We start from the raw sequence: 24,512 nt of genomic DNA on the forward strand, positions 1-24,512 counted from the left end.
AAACTCCAAACAAAATAAACCCCACATCCAAAGGGAAATGACTTACTGACAGCAAATGAGTACAAGAAGGCAATGACTAGGGAACAAGAAGAAAATACTTGATTTTTAACCATACACATTAGGATGGCTCTTGTGAGCATCCTAATGAAAACATGACATGCACTGTTTTCATTAGGATGCTCACAAGAGCATTTTACAAAATAACACTTGATACAGGTCCTCACGAAATGTTTTTCTCTTACCACCAGCTATCATAAGAAACACAGGGAAGATTACTTCCCTTGTACGGTGCAGTTTTCATGGACTCAGGTGAGCCTGCACACTATTACCTCTTGAAGAGATGGAGGTCACATAAGTTTTAAAGTAAGAATAGCATTCGCCTTCACTTCACGTTAGCCCACCATTATTCTCTGAGCAGCAGCTCAACATGTTACAAAGAAAATAACAGAAGTTATTCTACCTACATGCCTATCCGTATAAATAATCTATTACGGATGTGTTTAATTCAGTTGCCACGTAAGAAAAACAGTTATTTTCACTGTCAAGGCAAGAACATAATGGCTGGTTCCAAATTTCTGGTTATAGCTTACAGTTCTAATTATAGTTATAATTTTCCACTGAAGAAAGACAGAAGAGTTTTTTGACTGAAGTAGTAGTCCTGGCAGGACTAAACTGTCCTCATTTTTTAATATGAATTTTTTTGAAGTATTCAATTATTCTGTGTTGCCCTCATCTTATTTGCTTTGCAGCCCCCCCCCCTTCTTTTTTTTCCATGGAAACGTTCTAGGAAAACCTAGAGTTTTCAAAATAATGTTACCAAAAAAATTAAAGCAATATTACTGGTATTTCAGATTTTGCGGCTTTTAAAAGACATGAACTTTGTAAAAATACACTAAAAAATTAATTTTAATGAATGTGCTATTTGTTTAGCATCTATTCTCAATGTACAGTAAATTCCCTTGTATAATATAAAAAGTGATGAAAGAAAATTAAATAAACTATTCAAACTTCTATTTTTTGGTCTAAATTATAGACTGTTACAATCTTAAGAGCTTGATTTTCAAGCTTGAAGTAAAAAGCAGACAAAATCAATAGAGTAATTCATACTGGATTATTATAAGGACAGAGGATTAAAGCCATGTTTTGAACTTGAAGTTTAATTCATCATCTAAAAATGAAAATTTTAAATCTATTCCCCCTTCTGTATACAGCAATTACAACAAAATGATCAGCTCATAACAGAGAACAAAGAACACAGTATTTGTTCTCTTTTATGCTTATCCACTCAAAAAATATCTTTAAATCTTTATTATCATTAGTTTCACAAAACACTGTACAATTTATTAGCTATAGAGTCTTTATTATTTTCCTTGAAACTTTCATGCCAATATATGCCATTTAAGGTTTTGAAAGCAGTGTTATTTGCACATATTTTTCTTGTAAGGATACTGAGGAAATTGAGTATCAATCATCATCAGAGCACAACATATAATTTAATGAGATAATGACCTTTAAATCTGTTTTCAGGAAACTTGCATTTCTATTTATTTTCATTAATCGGGGTTTATTACAGAAGCAATCCATTACAGCGATGTCTTTAAAATTCTGACTATAACCAAGTACAACATAATCATCAGACAAAGAGAGGTCACATCTGACCAGCTCACGTAGCTGTGAATATCTGACCATGTAAGGTATTATGCAAAGGGACAGGCACTCACCAAAGTCTACTAAAGAACTTCATGTGGATCTAATCTAAAGTTTCCAAGCTACAAGGAATTAAAAGTTCTTTTGGACAGAGCAAAATCCCCAAAAAGAAAATACACACATGGGAAAATTCAGAATATCCAATCTTCCAAGACAAACGAGCAAGCTCACCTTGAAACCAACCAAACACAATTTAGCAGTATTCGCAGATAAAGAAATAATGGGTCAAAAAGACCTACCTTTGGTGACCCAGTTGGGCTGGCACATGGTGACCGTGCTACTCCCTTCTGAATAAGATCCAGGCGAGGAGGTACGGGTGGAAGACTAAGGTGTGGGATTTGCAGGGGGTCTGGAAGCGGTTTTCTTCTTTGTGCAAGAGGAGAAGATCCTGGGGAAGTCACTGGTGAATTCTGCCTCTCATTGCACTTCAAGACAGGGAAAAGCCTAAAATTACTATTTACTATTTATTTATACTATTTAGCAGCTAAATATACAACTTCCATTCCATGACTAAAGCATTTGATACTCGTCAGGTATTTACTAGAAGTCATTTATCACAATGGAGAGCCTGCTGGTCTTTTAAATAATAGTACAGGTGCTCATCTTACAGTTACTGAAGTCCACAAGTCATTCTACCACAAAACTAAGATGCGGGTTAACCTGTGATGAAAATCAACGTTTATCCCAGTAATGTAACAAACAAGCAATCACTGCCATATAAAAGGAAACCACAAAGATAGAGATTCTATTGTAGTGCTGCTGCTCTTGATAACCTTTTTTATCGAGAGAGAGTACTTTAAAAAGCTGGATGTCTATTATATTGTCTGTTAACTAGAGCCCATTTTTGGATCGCACTTTGATAGAAAATAGAATGTATACATCTCAAAATCAGCAGCAAACCAGTAGGCAGAGAATTTAATTCATTCCACATTTACTTGCCGATTAAAAAAAAAAAAATGATCATTTCAGGAAAACTCAGTTTATCATTTTAGCAAATACCAAACTAATGACCCACGTACTTAGGGTTCAATAAAGTGGTCACAATGTTCTTATTAAATGGCTTGAATACACTCCTTAATTTTTCTTCATTTCCTTTAACGGGTGGATGCCCCTGACCTGGAGTGGATCACCACGAGGATAAACACTTGAACGACTGAGGTGCTTAGCCTCTCTGAACATAATGGAAAGTTGAATAACTAAGCTAGATGCGTACCTCACAAGCATGCCTGAGCAACCCTCATTATGCAATGACTATAAACTGAATGCCAATTTGTTTCCAACAGAAAGCATCTATCAGTTAAATAGCATAATATGCATTGTATCATTTAGTAGTTTTCGTTTTAAAAGTGTTCCAAGCATTCCTGAAAGCCAAGAGCTATGTACGCAATATAATATATTCAATGCTTTAGCTTCATCAGACAGAAAGTGAATTTATTTCCCAAATTATCTGAAATAGAACCAAACAAGCAGGTCACACCTCCAAAAAAGACACAATTATTCAAAATAAATGGAAGTGTTGTAGTAAGTGACTACATTTTACGGTGTTGCATAACATGCTGCGTCTCAGTCAGCAGGGAGTTGCTCCAGAAGAACTGAGAAATTATCCCGTATGTAACAGGAGTTTGAAAAAAGAATGAGAGAAATAGGAAATACTGAAAACAGAGTATTGGATAGGTAACATTTGTTTGGATTTTCAGATGTACTAATTCCTGTACCACCACGTGAATTAACACAACTTCCTCGGAGAGCAAGCTGACAGTCGCTAATGTCACACTGCACGTAGTGATACGAACTCACAGCTAAATGAACAACACTGGAGTAACAGCATTTAAGACTATCCATCACTCTTTCTATATGGCAACCTTCCCTTACACAGTTCTACTCTGGACAAAATGACATGCTCATTCCTTAGTAAGCCCACTGGTCCCCCATCCAGGCCAGACTTTTTTTCTCCTGCCGTAAAAGTCCAGCTCCAGCAGAGACGGCAATCATGAAAATGCTCACATTGAAAACCCAATGAGGTCTGATGCTATTTTCAGATTTATGGAAACAAGGGGCTAAAAGATGTACCTTTACATGCGGTAGGTAGCAACAAAATATAGAATATGAAAATTCACTGAAAATTTCAATGATTCTTGAAATCTGACATGTTCTTTAAGCCCACTTAAAGCAAGAGACTTTATGTGATAAACTTCTGGTTCAATATATATTTAGTATTTACCTATCTCTACCCACCATATTCCTTGGATAGTATATGACAACTGCCAAAATGAAATGGAAATTTTCACACACTTACTACTTTGAAAGAAGACTTCAATTTAAGCTTATATCAATGTCTTCCTTCAAAATAGCAAAATAATCTTTCATACCCCTGAACCGCAATTGCTTACAGCCATAATGCTATCACAACATTATGATTCCTTATTCAGATCTACTGATGTAAATATTCCACAGCAACAAACATGTTTTCTTCAGCATTGTATCAGATTTCCATCATATTCCCATTATAAAAAAAACCATGTTTTTCCTGTCCACCCTGTCTAGCTACATCGTTTGATGTTTGTTGACAGCTATGCCAGCAAGATGGTTGCATTTCATGTGGGTACCAGAGCATTAACAGATGTACAGGATACCTACTCTTTTTAGCAGACTCCCTAAGAAGGAAGAGATTTAAGATCTTTGTCACCTACTGGAGATTTCTGTGCGTTTTCTATTGACTGGAAATAAAGGAGCAGTAAGAGCAGCACAGTGACAGAAAGATAAAACAAGTGAGTGATTAAAGCACAAACTAATACAAATGAACTGGCAGTGACAGAAGACAGACCTTCAGTGCACAAAGGCGCTCTGCTACAACACCACAGACCTGGGCAATAAAGACGTAATTAAGGAAAAGAACACAGACTCCTTTGTAACAATATGGACTTCATCTGGCTGGCATGACTGCTGCCAAGGGAAAAGCAGCTGTGACTTACCGCACAACTGTACTGCAGAGTGAATCACATGTGTTATTTAATCAGATGTATTACTGGGATATACTGGGGTATCCCAGTTTGCCTGTAGTTGTTGCGAGCTCAAGAATAAGCCTGTTTCTGACATTGATTACTATGTCTAGTGAAGGTTTTTCTGATGGAGATATTAACAGTGAGGCTATTGAATCTAGAGCTTTAACTTCAAATGCCTGTCAAATAGGCACACAGGACAAGCATACTTAACACAAACCCTAACAAGTGAGTCACAGAGGAATATTACCCTGATTGCTAGTGTCCTGCTGGACCAAACTCTGTAATTCATAAATTTCATAATAAGATATCTAAGAAGGTCCAAGCAGACCTATAGCAGAAATGGACTTTTCATTTCCAAGTAGTTCCCTAAAGTTCTTTTACTTATAAACGGAGTAACTCACAGATTTGTTATTTCTTGTTAGGATAAATTGTGACATAGTTCAGTATAATCCGGATTTAAACGTTTTCACAAGGATATAAAAGTACCCCACTTAAAACTGGTGGATGTAAACGTTTTTTACATAGACGGGTTTGTTCTTTACTTGATCTGTCCTTTGCTGACCCAAGAAAATGCATGTGAAGAAGGGAGAGGCAGTTACGGCTGTGAGAGTCAGCACCACACTGCCTAAGGGAATCAGTAAAATACGTTTTAACCAAGGGAGGCACACCGTCTCTCAGCGTTTATGCCTCTTTCAAAGCCTAATAATTAATCAGTGAGGGACTCTCTTGTATGGCATAATTTTAACAAATTCCCACAAACTAGGTGTACCGTTAAGAAGGAAGTGATGCCTACGCATGAGTTCGGAATGTACAGCTGAACGGAATACCTGGATACATATTCGAAGTCTTGTAATACATTCCTTTTTACATTACCAGAAAAAAGTCAATTTAATAACACGGACATGATGTGGAGGAGTGAAAAACAGTGACCTCCTGTACTTAGGGAACCAGGGTCTTTTGTTAAGTTTGCCTTATCTGCTGGAAGAAGCTTAATCATGACAAACAGTGGCTTTCAGCTTTGACAGTTTCCTGTAGCTGTTTTGAAGCAACAGTGTGAACTGAAGTCAGGTTTTGGTGCATTCAGACAGATAGGAAATTCACTGCAGAGAAGACGGTACCTCCCCAGACAAGGTAACCTCAGTTAGCTTTAGAATAAAGTGTTTCTTAAAGAACGTTAACTCACTTTAAGCTCTTGACAGCCTCAGTCTCTTCTACTGCTAGGGCCTTCCCCTATGTTTCCATGTAATATTATTTAAAGCAAACAACTATCTTAACACTTCTGAATTCAAAATTATTTGCTTTTAACAAGAACCCCTGCACTATACATTTTCCTTATTTCATTTCTCTTAAAAAGACATGTATTAAATTACATTTTATACAAGGTACAGTAACAGAACTAAATCCACTGGGACAACAGAATATTAAACATGATGGGATAATAAACACAGGCTACTAGAGACTCAAATGCCCTCTTCAAAAAAACCCAAAGAAATTAGTTTTTAATATTTACCTGAGCCTGTAATCTGAGCATTTCTTTCGTGTGCATTTCTTAACCTTGTGCTTAGCTAGCACAAATGGTACAGAGCTGAGAGAAGGAACCCTTCAAGCAACAACTGCATTAGCTAATCTGGTACCATGGGGCTGGAAGTTTCTCAGCGCTGAGACCATTAAGAGATTTTGGCACCAATTTTCATCTTTCTTTCATGAAGAAAGAGCTGCAGACAATTCGGAAATTAAAAAAAATAGGCTGCTTGATGAGGCAGATACACAGACTAATTGCAGTGCATTTCTCTAAAGCCTCTGTTACAGCTGATGTGCTGCTGCTGCTGACTCACAACACCTAGCAAGAATGATTCATTTTTCTCATAAGTGTATCCATTTACTCATTCCATTAAAGAACTGTGGTTATTCTTTTCCTTAAAGCATTTTCTAGTCTGAGGTCCCTCAGGGACTTAATTCGGGTACCTCTCAGTTTATGAGTAGGCTTCAGAGACAGTGATAAACTGCAGAACTGGTATTTTTGATATCCAACTTATAATGCAGACAGGTATAGCAGGTGATAAAATACTGTATCTTATTTACACTTTAATGACAATTCCAAAAAGTGTTTTTCATCCTGTCAAGAAGAGCTCACTTAGAAATCCACCCAGGCCCCTTCACCAGTGATCTACCTGAGTGCGTGCGATTCTAAAATGAGCTTACTCCAACTCTTCTTTCCTATATGAATGTATTTCCAAGTACAAGTTCCAAAGCTTGAAAATTAAATTGGTAGTAACAGCTTCAAAGCAATTTAACATTGCCCAGCCCACAAGGATTTCAGGACAATAAGGGTTCATCTGAATATTTCTGCAACACATCAAAGCCCCACAGTCACTTTCATCAGGACTTCCATGTCCCTGCTACTTTCCTCTTCTGGCAAGTTTAACACCCCAGCATACTACTATAGCCAGATGTTGACACAAACAAAAAGATTTTCTCAGCAACACCTACATGGTCTAGCCAGGTAATGTAAAACAAAATCAGCCTTTATGATTTTCAAGGATTAGCATCTTCACGTTGAGAAAGCATGTAACATTTCTTCCAATAAAATAAGAACCGAAAAGTTTGTCCATTGGAACCACAAAGTAACAACAGTATCAGCAGTTGGCTGCAAGACCTAAATTACTGTCACCTAATGTCCATCACTTAACAAATAAAATGAATACAACACAGCCATTACGCAAGTACCATGTTCATATTAACAGCGTTAGTGGTGCAGTTAAGAGCATCACTACAACCACTGGCGACAGTTCTAAGAAGAATGCAGTAGCTGAAAAATCACAAATGAGTTGATAAATCAGCATATTTAAGTAGGGGCTAGCAAAATGTGAAGAATGCTGCCCCTAAACTTCAGGGGTAATTAAGCAGGTTTCTCTCACTGAACAATGAAATCAATGACATAAAAATAGCAAGCACCGAAGCACTCAAGCACTTGGTAGAGATACTGAAAACAAGCCTTGTAGTAAAGCCTGTTGCTCCTCCTTTTGATAAAAGCATAATGCATTTTTGCCTTATCATGGAAGCGATAGTGCTATAAAAGCCCATCAATTCAAGGCTATCTTACAGAGGTCGGGCTGCAGACTGCAATTTAAGTCCAGGAAGGAAGGATGAACTGCTCCCAAGAGTAGGCCATGTTGTATTGCACAGACAACACAAAAATGATTCATATGACTTAAGAGTTTAGGAAGGATATCAGAAGTATGTATATCAACTGTATTAACGGAGAGATGTTCTCAGATACGAGGGTGAAACACTCCCCTCTCCTCCCTTAAAAAAAAAACAAAATACAATGATAACGCAATGGAAAAGTAAGATGTTACTGAATTAATTCCAAGGCAACTATTCAATTTAGATGGCCTTATTAAAAGGGAAAATACAGAAAATACAGCGTAAAATTCAGTGTTGCATGGCCTATGTCAACGTGTATTCCAGACTAAAGTAAAAAACTAACAACATAAACTTTTGTTATTGACAACACTCATTTATCAGAGAGAAAATCTCCCGTGACCAAAGAAAGAAGATCCCAGAATTTAACACAGAGCCCTTGCAGAACAAAACCACCCCAAAGGACAAAGTCACTAGGAATAATCTCAGATAAGCTTTTTCCACTAAAAGAACCCACCACCGAAGGTGGGTGGTGGTGTGGAAAGTCACAGACAACTCACATGAAACATCATTAAAAGCAATACAAATTCAGTTACAAGTTACCCTTACAAAGCAATAATATTTATAATCTCTTTGGAAATGCAAGTTTAATCACAAAACATTCTGTGTATGTGAATACAAACATTTGCAGAAAACTAGTAATATACTCTGTATGTATGAAATTCTTGGTTCCTTACAAATAACAGTTCAGGCACTTGTCCATACAGAATAGTTTGGACAAGAGTTTCAGGCGGTGCAAACTCATGCTACCCCCATTATAAACAGAGCTAACACAGTATCAGCTAAGAACCTGCAATTTTCTTTTTCCTCCTATTCATCTCCAGCATTACTGCTGCAGTATTGCTGCACCTGGTTTTCTCAACCCAAGAACTCTTCAGTGAGCTGGGGAAAACCAGAGCACGCAGTGCAACCTCTCGTTGTTTGAAGTTACGAGCAGCTCCATTTACAAACACACAGCTTTATCTGTTGTACCGTATCTGAAAAACTCACCTTTCGGACTGAAGCCAAACGGTTCATCATTAAAGACTCTTCTCTATCATCATCGTCATCCAAGTCCAGCATGGGCATACTAAAGCTGTCAATAATACTGCAGCACCTGGAATTTTCATCCCTTGGATCAAAGGGATCCACAATGATTGGTTCAGTTCCTTTGATTTCACAGCGGCAGAAAGGGCAGCCTTGGCCATCAGATTCCTACAAGCAAGAGAAAAGAAAAAGTGTTGAAAAGTAAAAAAGAGAAGTAATTTTAAAAGCAGGTCTTAAATCTTCCTACAAAAAAAAGGCCCTTAACAGGTCTCTAAGAGCTTGTAAAGAAGCATGGAAATAAACAGGAAACAGATTCATAGGTATTTCACTACAGTAAATGGCAAAAAGACTGCATTTTTTAAGCTGTCATCAAAAGATTAAGCTTCACTTAAAAGTAACTAATCAAAATGCAACCATTACCTCTACAGAGCACCAAAATGGTAATTGTCTTCTTATTACATGTCAGGAAGGAACACCTTGCCTTTTAGGATTACAAGTTTCCTATTCCCTTAGAGGAAAGAAGGTGAGGTGTGTAGTCAGAGATAATGCATTTTATTACATTATCTTTTAGACTGAAGTATTTCTTTTGCATTTTAATGTAGAAAATGCAGATGAGCTTTAAGGCATGCAGCGCATTCGCTGAAGAACATGTATACAGCGCATCACAGCTGCAACATTACCATCACTCAGCAATACCCATACAGAACATCTCGCACTACAAACATTTTTGACGTGTTTAAGTAACAAACCAGGACTTTACCACATTTCCAGTAAATTAGGTAAAACAAGGAGCTATTTTCACATGTTATCAGGAAAAAGAATCGTTTGAATTTTAACTTCTAAGTGATATAATGTGCTAAATGGTTTCCAAGCAGCCGTATTTCCATTCCTTTTACTCATTTCAGAGGTATTTTTTCCTCATCAGAAGTAATCAAAAAGCCTTTAAAGTAGATTTCAGCCTATAATGAACAAAAATATCAGAGAAGTCTTTCAAGCACTAAGAAAGATCTTTTCCCATCAAGAGGCATGACACAGATTTGAATTAAAAAAAAAGCCCTGAAGTTTTGAGGGATCAAGATAATTCAATCTGAATTCAGATATCACATCGTGTCATATTTATAGTCAGAGAGACAGCTAGAAAGATACAAACACCAGAATTAATTCTAAATAAGCTACCTATCCTGAAATATCACCAAGCAAGCACAGCTTTTTGTTTTCTCAGATATAGGAACAGCTTTGATTTTCTTTTTCTAGCATTATTTTTATCTTGATACTTGCCAGTCTTACTAAACTGACAGATGATTTTCCAGTTTGCGCAAGAACCGTATCCCAAGGCCACAGAGCTATAAATGGTGTCTCCTGACAACAGTCACGTCTATTTGCATGGTTAGCTCTGGATTTTCATTTTGTACGAAGAGATGTATGTAATCTACTTTTAGCAGCCTTGCATCCTAATTACACAGCCTTGTCAACACCCCTTACTACTTCAAAGAGTGTCTCCTCCAAGTTATATGTAACGGAAGTCCTCCCTTACTCAAAGAATTCCTTACAGTTTCATTTTTTACAATGAGCCTTAAGATGAGGAATAGAGCTTTTAATGTTCAAGGCTTTCTTCTATCTGTGTTGTCAAATAGTTCTGTACTAGCAGCTTCCTTCCTTTCTTCTGAAGAACACTAAGTTCCCCCCAATACACTGGGTAACCAATCACAGCAGAAGAGACTCGAGTTCCACAGTATGAATACAACTGCGGAATTAAACCTGAGCTCCGAGATGTCTATGTGAATACACGTTTGTCCATGCCCACAGAAAGATTATTGAGGACACTGACAGAGTAGCTATTACGAACCTCACAATGCAGCACACATGCCCATATGCTTTTAGAATGAAGTCCCAACATGCAGTTTTTAGACAAGCACAGACTTCTGTGGAAGGAAATTACATTTTACTGCTATTGCATAATGCAAAAAGTAAACAGCTAAACCAAGTCTTACTTGAGAGACTGATCTCCACACAGGTGAACAACTCAATCCGCCTTAGGAGTCTATGGCAGATCCAATGTTGCTTACTCAATTTTTTCTGCTTAGTGAAAACATCTGTATAGGACCTCTTGAGGCATATCTAATGAGCAATTATGCTGCCAATTAAACACTAGCCCACCAGAAGCTTGCAACAGCTGATGCTGTTACAGTGTAATATTTCTCCATTGCCTCAGTAATTATATAAAAGCTAAATTTGTAACATAGCCCAAAAGGTACCTGATCTATTACACCTGGTTGCGATGTTTTCATGAAGCTTGATGTTTTTGAACAACAGTTCTCTGAGCCTAAAATGCTTTGTTGTGTCCTCTTCCTGGATCCTTAGCTATTAGCCAAAGTACTGAGGACCTTAGCGTCTCAAGTCTCCAGAATCAGAGCACATCACTGTCTCAACACTGGAACATGCTATCATGCAGTGAGACATCCAGCAATCAAAAGTAAAAAGGTTTCAGTCTGACATTCAGAATGAAACTGGTAAGAACAGAGAAAGGATACTCCTGAAATGAGAAATACTGTTCCAGCTCAGCAGTTGCTGAGCACTGAAACAGACATTCTTATTTGGGTATGTCTAAAATGAAATTTCCTCAGAATTTCAGATCTGTGGGCAACTTGAAAGATTTGTGTTTGGAGCATCAAACTCCACTTTCATAAAGAACACAAAATTGGAAACTAATAATACCCCTTTTCTGGCAAGCTTTATTGCTAATGGAAAACCAGAATCCTGCCTGAGAATGGAATGATCCTTTCTTCTCCCCACAAAATACAGATAGGAAGAAGAAAGGGGCAAGGGAGGAGGTGGCTGAATTGATTCCATTTAGAAGCACCTATTAAGGGGAAGTCAGAAATTGTAAAAAGCAGGAGGCATTCCTCTTTACTTTCATTTTTAAGCCAAGCACTTGTTAACTGCACTGACCTAAAGGCACCAGTCCTCCCTTTTCCCAGACCAGTATGTCCATGAGCAGGATGAACAAAACACACCAACCTGTGTCACCAGGAAGTCTGTGGTTTCTTAGGATATTCTGTAAATCACATCCAGAGATCAGAGTTTCCCCTCTATTCAATCTCTTACCCCAACAACTGGCTAAAACTAGGTGGTTTAGTGCTTTATGTATTGCTAACATGAAATGCAAGAATCCTAAGCTTGTTTTGCCACAGGTCATTTCTTTACCTGCGCTACTGACCGAATCCTCTCACCAAAGACATTTTATCTCCTTATAAAACACTGTCTCAGTTAAAGTTAACCACTCCCAGCTGCTACCTGTGCCTTTTGAATCTATCATGAAGTGACCTGGTCTCTGAACTGGCACCAAATGCCCAGCTTTCACTGTCTGAGGGGATACTGCACTCAGGAAATCCACTTAGCAGCTATCAGCAAATGGCCTTGGCAAGCATAAAAGTCCAGATTTTAACCTCCTGGAACTTTACTTTTTACAGATTTTGGTCCACAAAATAAAAAGCTTGTAATTTTAAATATATATGTCCTTGAACCCTCCCACTGAGTACCTGGAAAAGTAAACACATACCCACACTGTAAAGAGGATGTAGCAGAAATACACCCTCTTCTCCACTAACTGAACTATGACAGTACCTGCCACGCTGTAAGACAAGAAGTGCACATAAGGTGTCCACAAGGCTCTATCTTCACATCCTTGTCATTCTCTGCACAGATTTTACACAGCTGGAAAGTGGAACCCATTTCACAGTACAATTCATACTGCTCCTGTAACAAAAAAAGTCACGGTTATTCTTTTCCCCTGATTTGTTCACAAAGAATATACTTAAGCACCAGTAGTGACAAACATTTCTGAGACCCCTGTTTTCCAATCCACTTTACTCATTAGTCAAGGAAACTGTTGCTACTGATCTATTTAAAAGCCACACTAAGGTTACTGAAACAGCTTACTATTTTGCTTCTTTAAACCTGTGATATACCACAATAGATTCTACAAAAGGAAGTTTATAATATCTGTGCTTATTAGGTTTTCTACAAACTTCTCACGTGTATGCCTTGTGTAGCAGTTATCCTGCTTTTCCTTGGTTGCAGTTAAGAATAAGATAACTAACAAATGGCTGTAAGTGAGAAATTAAGGGATAAATGGGAACAAAATTGGGATTTCCTTTTCTAGGTACAAGTTTCAGACTAGTAAAAGTTATTGAATTGAAAGCAGAGAAGCAAGAGGGCTTTCTACCTACATCAAATATGCAGTACGGTAGTATAGTTAACTGAAGTAAACAACATCTGTGAAGCAAGTATGGCAATACCCCTCCGGATTAACTTGGCAACAGCCATGCACAGATCATTCAGCACTTTGTATCCTTACAAGATCAACAGGAAGATATAAGAATACCTTCAGGAGAAATAAATAATAGATAAAACTCGAGTCCAGAATAGTTTTCTAGAACTAGGTATTGTTGAGGAACTGGCAATTAAGTGCATTTGTGTAGAAACCCAGGTTTTTTAGTCTTGGAAAACAAAAGTAACATTAGAAAGCTTAAAATAAGTAGAATCCAGGTTACAGGAAAATAAACAGCTACTGTTGAGTAAAGGGAGAGGATATGAGGCTAAGAAAAAGAGAAAAGAAAAGAGACAGCTCATATCTGCAGCTGTAGTCAGTCTGTACTGCTTATGGCAGAGCTCTCAAAAGAATCCATCTGCAGCAAACTAGCCCTGCAGCCACTTTTATATCATCTTTTCGTAACTTAAGCAGCTCTAGCAACAGCTTTAAACTACTGCAGCTCTATGTTATCTAAGACAGCATTCACGTAGTTCAGACTGTTGAATTACCATGAGAATTAACTAATGGTGTGCTCACAACTACAAGTTCAGAGGCAGCTGGATTCACTCCGTGAATTCAAAGCACAAGATGATTGGCTTGGGAAGAACAAGGTAATCACTGAGAATGTCTAAGCTGCTTTTCCTCTCCTTGAGGGAAAGTAAGGATATGGGGCTAGAACATTATGCAACACAAACATCTGATATCTCTGCATTACTCTTTCATTACTATTTTAAGACTGGAGGAAAAAGTAGTCGGAGAAATAGAAGTACCCAGATTTCCTTCAGGTAATTCTTTTTAAGACCTCTCTTACTTAGGAAACAGATATTTTCATGACGGTATTTGTGCTAATGCCAGAGATTATAACAAATACTTCTTTCCTAAAATACTTCTGGAGATGAAATGTACGTAGAGCACTCAGAATTACACAAGATTCAGCAGGTCATCCAGTCTGCTCTGAAGAAACAGAAGGCCATGTGAAACAGTATGGCTTCGGTCTAGTCTGATGTCTTTCCCTGACCATAACCTCAAGTCTTCGAGGTGCTTTTGTCAGGAAAAATGTCCTACACAGCATACCGCAGCCTACTAGGGTTAATTTCAGCACCATTTTTCATCAAGCATTTGTCTTGGGGTGGCTACCTCCTATTACTTGAGCATCAAACACGTGCACATTAGTTGATCAGATCATCATTTAACAAGACAACAAAGACATCTAGGTATCCTAATATTCTCTGCAAAGTGGCTCCCTTTAGACAGATAGTTTTTTTTCTGTTGCTTCTCCCCGATCTCGCTTTTAATTTGCACAATAGACAGAGAAGACAGGAGAGAGATGCTGGAACCAGTATCTTTGTGAATAAATGAACTATACTTTTTCCTCCTGGAGATGTCCAACTACCACTGCTATTCAGGTTTCAAAACTACCTTTTGATCTTGATTTTATTTCTGTATTCCCATCTGCTATTAGCAAGGTAACACCAAGCTACACAAACCTGCAGCATCAATAACAGTTATTAAAGATTTTTCTGACAACACATTTCTCACTTGGAAGAAGCTTATAATAACCAAACTTTCCAAGACATGCCATCTGCATCACCACCAGCTCTAGAGTTTAAAGAGCTATTGCCCTGTTCTTCATCTAAGACCCTGCATCAGCAACATATTTTCACTCTCATGAATTTGTTTCTCACATTTTAATAACATTATCACTGCTAGATGGGATACTAAGGGAAGTGATGATTAAAAAATGACTGAAAAACTCTGCAACATACCTGCGTGACTTTGATGTGGTCATGGGGCGTGGGTTCACATAATCCCGTCAAATCAGGATTATAACTTCGTCCATCAGGGAACAGATAGCTGCATCACAAGAAGATTGTTATAAATATGCATGTTGCTTTACCTTTATTAGCCAAATACTACCTATGAAAATTTGAAGGGGCAGAATAAGTTACAGTAGGCATTAACTAAAACCCATTAGCTTTCCTCAGCCATCTTTATCACCTTTTGGGTGCAACTGAATTGCTACATTCTGCTACAGGCTCAAGTCCATTTGCAAAAGCACAGGCAAGACTTTGGAATCAAATTCACAGACAGCAACAGAATGCATCTGAGCTTTGATTAGCAGATAGCTTTCTGGAGGTAGCACTATTTTAGGTCTTCATTTCGCAGTAAGCTTATAATTGCACATGTTCATAGCGGCCTCTCCACTGAAAGCATGATGCTCGGTGTCTCTACAGACTATTTCAAGTAATGGAGCAGAACAGAAGGTAACACACATTTTTGTACAGCTGTATATAGTATGATACATATAAAAACATGTATCTGTAAAAAATATTACATATGTCTATATCTGCATATTATGACAAGAATCTACACTGAAGATCCAAGATGCAGACCGGACTTTAAGAACCAATGTGAGCATTTCAACCCTGCGAGAAACCAGAGACACTAAGTTGTTCTCTATTCAGATCTTTGTTACCTCTGACTTGAAAGTCATTTTGTTAAGTAACACAGTGAGAAAGTTATATTTACATAGGATACGAAAACTATACTCTGAATAAATATTCTCAGCTCTAGTTTTCGTTTGCTTGGTTTCTGTCAAGTAGAAGCACTGCCATAAGTGTGTTTGTTGTTACCGGTATGAAATCATCATGCCTGGGAAAACACTACTGGACCATGCAGGACTGGGGAAAATTGCAAGATTGTAAAGGGTTTCTCAATCTTTTCTTGAGAACTGATCAATTCCCCCTCCCCACTTTTTCTTCCCCCATTATGATGATGTGGATATATCAAAACATGTATCCCACTGAAAAGATTCTGACAACCAGAATTTGTCTGTTACCTCAGCCAACCTAGGAAGAATGTACTACTTCTCCATATAAGCTTAGACTCTTAAAATTATAAATCTCTTTAGTAAGCTACTGGTACCTGGAAAACGTTCTGGGTGTACAATATATAAAAAAGCTATTACATAGCTTTCAGATTATTGTCCAGAGTTAGACATATGAGTAACTGGTAGAAGTAATAGTTCACTAAGTTTAAGTGCACTTGGGACTCTTATGGGAGGAGGGTGGGAGAGGTGGAAGGGGCAGAAGGGAGGAATCAGTGTGACAGCTGACTGGTATTAATTTTCTCCTGGAATTTACCTGCTATGAGATATGGCTTTGGTTAACTTTCATTAACTTTGGTTAACTGGAAACAAGTGTTTTTTCAAACGAAAGGGATAGTCCTAAAACTTCAAAGGAATGCTAGACACCATATCCAGGTCCTCTATTTTAAAGATCTTTAATATATAACCATATGAGCATTAGAAGAACAAGGATATCAGGATTTCTTATCTAAGGTGACTATAGGAATTTGTACTTACAATCCTTCCCGGCTGCCATCAATCAAAGCTTGAAACAGAGGCTTATTGTGAGGTATGGTCTGCAATATGTTCCCATCACCAGTCACATATCCAATGGCCCACTGTCCCAAGCGAGTGCAGCTCAGTCTGAAAATGTAGCTTGATGAAAACAGGATGAATAAAAAGTCAGTGTTAATCAGAGTTCCACAAAACAGTGAAGAAAGCAAGGCTGGCCTGTGGCGAAGACACTGAATTAGGTCTCTGCTGCTTGGTCTTCGTGTAACCTTATATAAACCTACATCTTTTACTCTGCAAGTTTCTCATGGGCAGAAATAAGGCAACACTAGCACCCTACCCCCAGCTTTTAACTTGCTCGCTTTTTGGTTCTCAAAGTGACAGCTGCATGTTCACTGTGAACAGTCCCATTATATGCCTTTAGGCATGCCATAAACCTTTCCAAGAACAGTGTATCATATCATCAAGTCTCTACAGCTACAACATATGCCTATTGCGCATACGCAGGCCAATAGCCTCAACGAACAAAGGGGAAACCTAAAACGTTTTTAGGTGCAACACAAATGTGAATGGTGAATAATAAAAACTGCTCTAGTAGCGAGGTTAATTTTGTGTGTACCAAAGGAGGTTAACAAGACGGAAGAAATATCACTTCCACGTCAAAAAATACCAGATAATACCAGCCTAACTGGTCTTGGAACTTACATAGTTCTGTGTATTACAGGTGGTAGCTGGCAGTATACATAACGCAGGCAGAGAGCACAGAAGGAGGAAAAGGAAGATTATAGGCAATAGTATGGAGCGCAGATTTAGTTCTTCTTGCTGAAAACTAATCCCTTTCATGTCAGACACCACCTTATATGCAAAAACCTCACTCAGAAAATAATCCCACAGTGAAATACCACAAAATCCATTTGTTTATTAGAAAGAGCAGCTTTTCTTAATTATGCATCCATTATTTATTTCCTTCCAAACTGTTTAAAATGAGAAATCTTAGCCTCCCTGAAGTCTGGTACAGCTCTTACAGCCTTTAATAAGGCAAACATTACACTGAAGTAGTAACTGCTCATTTGAACAGAATCTTGTAATTTCCAGGATGTTTTAGACAGATTAAAAAAAGCAATTTCGCTTCCTATCTCCTCTTTCACACTCCAGCATTTCACCTGAGCCATTCAGAAAGTAATTTTCTGATATTCAATAGAAAGCTATCTTAAAAGTAACTCTCCATTTACAAGGAACATAAAGGCAACTTTGTATAATTTCTCTATCATTTCTCTTATAATGACAGAATCAGAATCAATAGTAGAGAAAATGCTAAGTATAGCAACCACTCTCAAAATCCACCTAGTTATCCGATTTCCACTGTAGTGTTCATGAATACCAAACTAAAAATCAGCGTTACTCTACTGGAACCACAGGATACTTGTAAACATACACTTGATCCATCGGGTAACTTAACAAGAGACAATATATTGTTTGCTAAAAAGCAAAAGAAACCAAGTACAGAATACAAGTATAACTGTTGCTAGACTTTTCCAACGATCCACTTTTAACTATGTTAACATGCGATCCTGTAGCAAAGTTAGACTACCAGGCATCAGAGAAAAAAGCATTGTAACTAAAGGGGAAAACTATCAAAATAAAAGTTATAGGATTAAATACACTAATACATTTTTATTTCTCTGATCTAAGTGAAGAAAAAAACACGACAAAAGAAGTGGCATAAGAGGTAAAAGTTCAGTTTAAATAATTCAGTATGCTTAGCACCACACAAATTACTCAAACCCAATACATGTCATGATATTTAATCTGACTTTTTTTTCTTCTAGAGGCAGTTTGTGATATAGAAACATTACTGGTAAAGATAAACAAGGGAACATAAAAGGAGCACATAAGCACCGATTAAATTAATAATGTAAGTGTGCTACCATGAAAGATGTAATATGTTCTTTACTTCACTACTAAGCAACAATTCAAGATAATTGTTGAAAAGAAAATTTTCTAACATGCTTTTCAAGAATGCATTGCTGCTTGTAACTAATTCAGAAGGAAGGAAAAGCAATGGAATTTCATTTTTTTCTGTTTAATTGCACTTAGACTTCCATGTCCTAATATCTTTTTTTTTTGCTTCCTAGCACTGTAGAAGAATTATGATTACATGGTTACAAATTTCTCTCTTGTAACCAGGGAGTGTAAGCATCATGCAATATAGAAGCATGAACCTAGAATAATTATGTAGTTTCTGAGACAGTAAGTTAATTTGTAAAGCAATAACCAGCAAAACCTCTCACCTCCCAGGCTTAGTGCTGTATTTCTGCAACCTTGCTTTCACTTCATCGTATGTGAGGAATGCCATGTACCCAGGATGCGTCACAGCCAAGAAGTTCCAATTCCTTAAGATTGAACCCCATGGCTAGAAAGAGAAGACAAGCAGTTAAGAAGATGCAGCCAGGTAATTACGTATTTCTAATAAAACTCAAGTCAGTTTGTCAGAGGCTTACAGTGCCTCAGCTTCAGCTGAAAAATACACACTTTTGGTTAAGGTCTGAAGACTGCACTGCATCCAAGCTTTGCTACAAGGGCTCCTTCAGAAGAATTATTCCAAGAACATCAAACGTAAATTTCTGGATAAACAGTTTGAACACCTTAAATTTAAGGGATCTCCACTTTGAGGCTATACAGAACATTAGACATCACGTGTAGTTCAAACCTAGAGTACGGCTCCACTGATGATTTCATAAAACCACAAATAAGCCTATCCTTGAGAGGTCCTGAGGCACTTTTGAAGTTAATTGTAAGTAACACTATCAAATGAAACCTAATAAAGCAACTAATTTGAGATGTTGCTCCTTCTCTTATTCTCTACTTCTCAATTTCTTCAGTTACCATAATGGTATTAGAGCCAGAAACAGAACAAATATTGACAGCACTTCACAACAGTCTTTGCTGACTTGAATAGCAAATGCTTCAGAAAACCCAGTGAGATGTGCCCGATATGCTATCACTTTGAAGAATACAGAAAGAACAGTCCCTTACTGTAAATGGTGTTTATTTAGTGGTAGATTAATACCACTTCCTAGCATTGGAATAGCTAGCAATTCCTAGCATATTAGGTGTTCACTGCCAGCATTTGACGAGACAAAAAACTGCCTCTGAATGGTTGCCCTAACTAGATCAAAATGGGGCTCAGCTCTTCCTCTTTCACTATACCACCACTGACACTTCCTTCACAAAACCTCAAAGTTCTTTCTCCTTAAGTATACAGTTCTAAATCAAAAAGGGTGATCAAACAGTTGGTATTTTGATGTTTAGCCGCAACATGGTAATATAAAGGCTTGCTACAACATGTTATAAAATAAATTCAAGTAGTGTGCAAATTCTTTGGTTAATCACAATCATCAAGCTTCTAAGTTGTCAGCAGCCAGTATCTTCCTCAAATGCTTGGACTCTCTTCTAGAGTATTACACTACTGCCATGCCTAGAAAATGATATGACAGTACAAGTAAAAATCACAGGGCAAGAGCTCATAGCTTGCATTGTGCACACAAACAATAAGAGTATTACAAAAGCACATTAGTTAAATAGGAAAAGATTTGTACTCTTTCTCTTCTATGGAAATAGTTTTGCACAAAAGACCAACCTAACTGAACATGTTAACAGCGACAGAATGAAGTTCCTCTCCTTCAAAGCATCTACATATTATGCCGTGCTAACTTTATCTCTCATCTTAGAACCCAGCACTTAAGAGCTGCGCATGCATACAGTGGGGAGGCAGGGGGAGCAACTTCACTTTTACAGGATCGCTGTAAAGAGTAGCTTTGCCGCCTTCTGTGAGTAAGCATCATTATAAACGTAGCTTTTCTGTAACACAACCCACAGTTGGCAAAACAGTATTCTGATTACTTAAAACAACTGGGATCGTCTCTCCGTGGGCGTACGCGCACGTAGTCACAGAAGCTGTAAAGCTAGAGAAGTAAAATGTTCCCTCTGGGAGAGGCTCTCAGACCAAGTTCAGTGCAAGTTCACTTCAACAGTTAGGCAGCTTCACACCAGTGGGTAGTCTGTTTAGCAAGAAGTCTCTCTCTGCTTCTTTGTTCAATCAGAAGTTAAGCCTAACCAGTCTTCTCTCCTTACATGCATCAGTACCGCTGATATATTATTGCTAGCACAAGTCATGGTAATGAACAAACTCACAACAGCCTCACAAATAAACTAATGCAGACATTCACTGCCTTACATAGCAAGGAAAATACATCTCATTTGCGTCGTCTGTCTTGACATTTAGTTCAACCTATAGGACCCCACATAGGGTCACAACAAACTGTTATTTCTCAGATCACTGACTTCTCAATTTTATATTTGATGTACAGAGTTAAAGAAAACCAACCAACCAAGCCACTCCTGTTGTTATTTGTAAGCAGGATGCTTGGAGTTGGGGAATAAATCCTCCAGAAACAATCTTCAGTTCATTCCAGAGTGAGGTATGTTGCAGCCAATGGGCCTCAGACATTTTGCAGGCAAGTCTGAGATAAAGATTTGGGCTTCATTACTAACCTGACTACCGTATTAGTTTGCCAGATACTAAATAAAGAAGGAGAAAGTTTGACAGAGTAGGGATTGATCCCAAGGCAGCAATGCTCAGACAGGAATGCTTCAGCATATCAAGCTCCACATAAAGGGGTTTTGCTAAACCAGCATAAAGTACAATGATCTGTATTCTCTAGTTTATAATTGAATCTAAAAGAACCCCTAGAGTTTTGTTCAAACCAGCATAACCTGTGTGTTCTAGTAAGTGACTAATGTTTGTGGTTAAATCACACAGAGATTACTTGCACCATAACATTTTCAAATGTGATATGGTTTTGACTCAGAATGGAGACGATATCAAAATTCTAAACTAAACCCATTAATCACCGCCTGCAAAATCTTAATGTCAGCTTCATAAATGGCACCCTTTTCCGTAATAGCAACACCAAGAAACCTAAACAGAGTTGATCAGAGAATAACATGGAAAACAAAACAAACTCATGGCCCAGGCTTTGACATTAAACTAGTATCTATCTCCAGCAGGCTAAAGAACAATCACTGAATCATAGAATCATTTAGGTTGGAGAAGACCTTTAAGATCAAGCCCAACTGTTAATCTAGCCCTGCAAAGTTCACACTAAACCACACTGACAACCCTTTCAGTGAAGGTATTTTTCCTAATATCCAATCTAAAACTACGCTGGTGCAACTTGAAGCTGTGCATCAGTTTATCACTGTACACCGTAAAGACAGTAAATGCTCAGATAAATGGCTGTATACCTCACAGATTTCTATACCCAAAAGAGACAAATTCAGAATCAATACATCTAATACAAATGCACATCACCATAGCCTTCTATATCCATGTATGTTCTGTAGAGGGGACACAAAGTTAACAGAGAGGCATGTAACATACATACAAGTTTATTTCAGGTAAGCATTACCTAGTAACGATTATACAATTAATGCTATTCTCAAAGATAGTCCCTTAAGGGCAACAAAATGTTCACAAAAAAAGGTCAGACCTACATTTAGCCTGAAAGTCACATTCAGCTTTTCTTACGTGCTGGTAGATAAACTTCTTGCAAGTATATATAGGTAAGAAAGCACAATGAAAACACAAGTAAAACTTAGATAAGTACCTTCAGGATAGAGTTTCTAGGAATGCTTTTATGAACAATGAAAAATAAGTAAGCAGAGAACAAAGATACTGTAATCATGCTAAATACATGCAGAAATGAGGGGGATGTTGCTAAACGTTTTTACTTTTTCAGGCGTAGGTGTTGATGCCCCAAGCAGATCTTACCTGAAATAACCTAGTGAAGATATCAAATTCAAAAATCGAAATGTAGTCATTGCAGGTCAAATCAATAGTTGATTTAAGGGCCATTGCTTCCAAACCAGAGCTTATCTGATGAACTTCATGAAGGCACTGCCTGAACACTTTCCATGGCACTATAGTCCTGTGACAGGGGTGGAAATAATAAAATTAATAAAACCACATATGTAAGAGGATAGCTTATTTAGACATCAGAAATGAACTTTTCAGAAACGGAACCCTGATTTGGTTTCCCTACAGACACACACAAAAATAAAACTCTAAACCCCCAGCAACACACAACAAAATCCACAAGTTCTCTGAAAGCAGCCCAAGTAAATGAAAGAACAGTTTGGTCAAACAGAGTGTCAGTTATTTTACAATGATAAATATTGAAGCTTCCTTAGGAGGATAATAAAAAGAACACTGCAGAAACTGAAATACCCCACACCAAGCAGGTAGGAGCCAATCTCACACCTTCTTAAAGATCATGTAAGGATCAGCTCCATGCTTCGGAAGAAGCTCCCTTCTTCACAATCTCTTCTCTCAGAATGATAAGCATCAATTTAGTACCTACCTCAATAACGTTTTTTAATAGCTAAAGCTCAAACACTGGTCAAGTAACACAACATCAACCAACCAGAGACCACTGATACCGATCCAAGGCCTGTCACAGCCCATGACAGTTACATGAATATTAGAAGACACATCTTCTCAGATATTCACCTTCACATATACATGGGGAGTATTTTCAGACAGTACTGAATGTGGGAAAAGATCGGAAATCAGAAGAGAAAGAAATGAAAATTATCCTAGAATCACAGAATAGTTCGGGTTGGAAAGGACCTTAAGATCATCCAGTTCCAACCCCCCTGCCATGGGCAGGGACACCTCACACTAAACCCATCACCCAAGGCTCTGTCCAACCTGGCCTTGAGCACTGCCAGGGATGGAGCATTCACAACTTCCCTGGGCAACCCATTCCAGTGCCTCACCACCTTCACAGGAAAGAACTTCTTCCTTATATCCAATCTAAACTTCCCCTGTTTAAGTTTGAACCCGTTACCCCTTGTCCTGTCACTACAGTCCCTAATGAAGAGTCCCTCCCCAGCATCCCTATAGCCCCCTTCAGACACTGGAAGGCTGCTCTGAGGTCTCCACGCAGCCTTCTCTTCTCCAGGCTGAACAGCCCCAACTTTCTCAGCCTGTCTTCATACAGGAGGTGCTCCAGTCCCCTGATCGTCCTCGTGGCCTCCTCTGGACTTGTTCCAATAGCTCCATGTCCTTTTTATGTTGAGGACACCAGAACTGCACACAATGCTCCAGGTGAGGTCTCACAAGAGCAGAGCAGAGGGGCAGGATCACCTCCTCTCTAACACAAAGCCACATTCTGTCAAATTCAGTTTCTATTTACATAGAGATAACGCAGGTTAGTTATTTTGCCAACCAAGTGCTTGTATGTGGAATCTGTCATGAGAATGATCACTTGAAAACACTCCATTTTGTTACTCAAAACTATGAGAAATTGTTCAATAGCAATTCTTCTTCTCCTGTCATTAGGGTCAGATCCAATTTCTGCAAAGCTGTAACACCTTCTCTTTAACAAGTTCTGCTTCCCATTGAGAGCAGATTCTATGATATTTTTAAGGCATTTTAATTAACCAAAATACAACCAATAAGTAACTCTTAACCACTCTACAACTATTTTCAGGACTTAACATCTCACACATTCATAGCAATATTTTGTTAGTAACTGCTAAAATACCAAAAGGAACAGGCCTCACAAACTCAATGTTTTCTGCAATTTTTGTTAGTTCACATTGCCTTATTCTTCAAAGAGCTAAAACATTTTGTTCCAGTTTTCCTTACAATTTTCATACGTGGAAATGTATATTACTTGGTAGTACAGTATGAGGAGTGGGGGGACAAGACCCACTGACTGCATTAAGTATCTGACTAGATTAAACTGCTCCTGCAGAATAACTATTACGCCGTTAACATGAATTTAAACAAGTAGTCATGTGAAGTTCAGCACTAAAGACAGGCTCCTGTATTTCT

At 38.1% G+C, this 24,512-nt stretch overlaps 1 protein-coding gene across 3 annotated transcripts in view; it reads right to left on the reverse strand.

Moving 5' to 3' along the window:
• The window catches only part of CBLB (Cbl proto-oncogene B), a 115,179-nt gene that overhangs the window by 25,097 nt on the left and 65,570 nt on the right, over positions 1-24,512 (reverse strand). For all 3 annotated transcript variants that reach the window (XM_057397304.1, XM_057397303.1, XM_057397302.1), the window contains exons 4-10: positions 22,443-22,599; positions 18,901-19,022; positions 16,616-16,753; positions 15,018-15,105; positions 12,564-12,695; positions 8,904-9,107; positions 1,947-2,132 (exon numbers count right to left, since the gene is read on the reverse strand). In XM_057397304.1, the coding sequence (XP_057253287.1) occupies positions 1,947-2,132; positions 8,904-9,107; positions 12,564-12,695; positions 15,018-15,105; positions 16,616-16,753; positions 18,901-19,022; positions 22,443-22,599 (1,027 nt within the window). The remainder of the gene's footprint in view (positions 1-1,946; positions 2,133-8,903; positions 9,108-12,563; positions 12,696-15,017; positions 15,106-16,615; positions 16,754-18,900; positions 19,023-22,442; positions 22,600-24,512) is intronic.

The sequence above is a fragment of the Pezoporus wallicus genome, unplaced genomic scaffold, assembly GCF_028554395.1.
Source record: "Pezoporus wallicus isolate ANWC-B61680 ecotype Strahan unplaced genomic scaffold, APGP_CSIRO_Pwel_v1 contig_8721, whole genome shotgun sequence".
NCBI classification, from domain to species: domain Eukaryota; kingdom Metazoa; phylum Chordata; class Aves; order Psittaciformes; family Psittacidae; genus Pezoporus; species Pezoporus wallicus.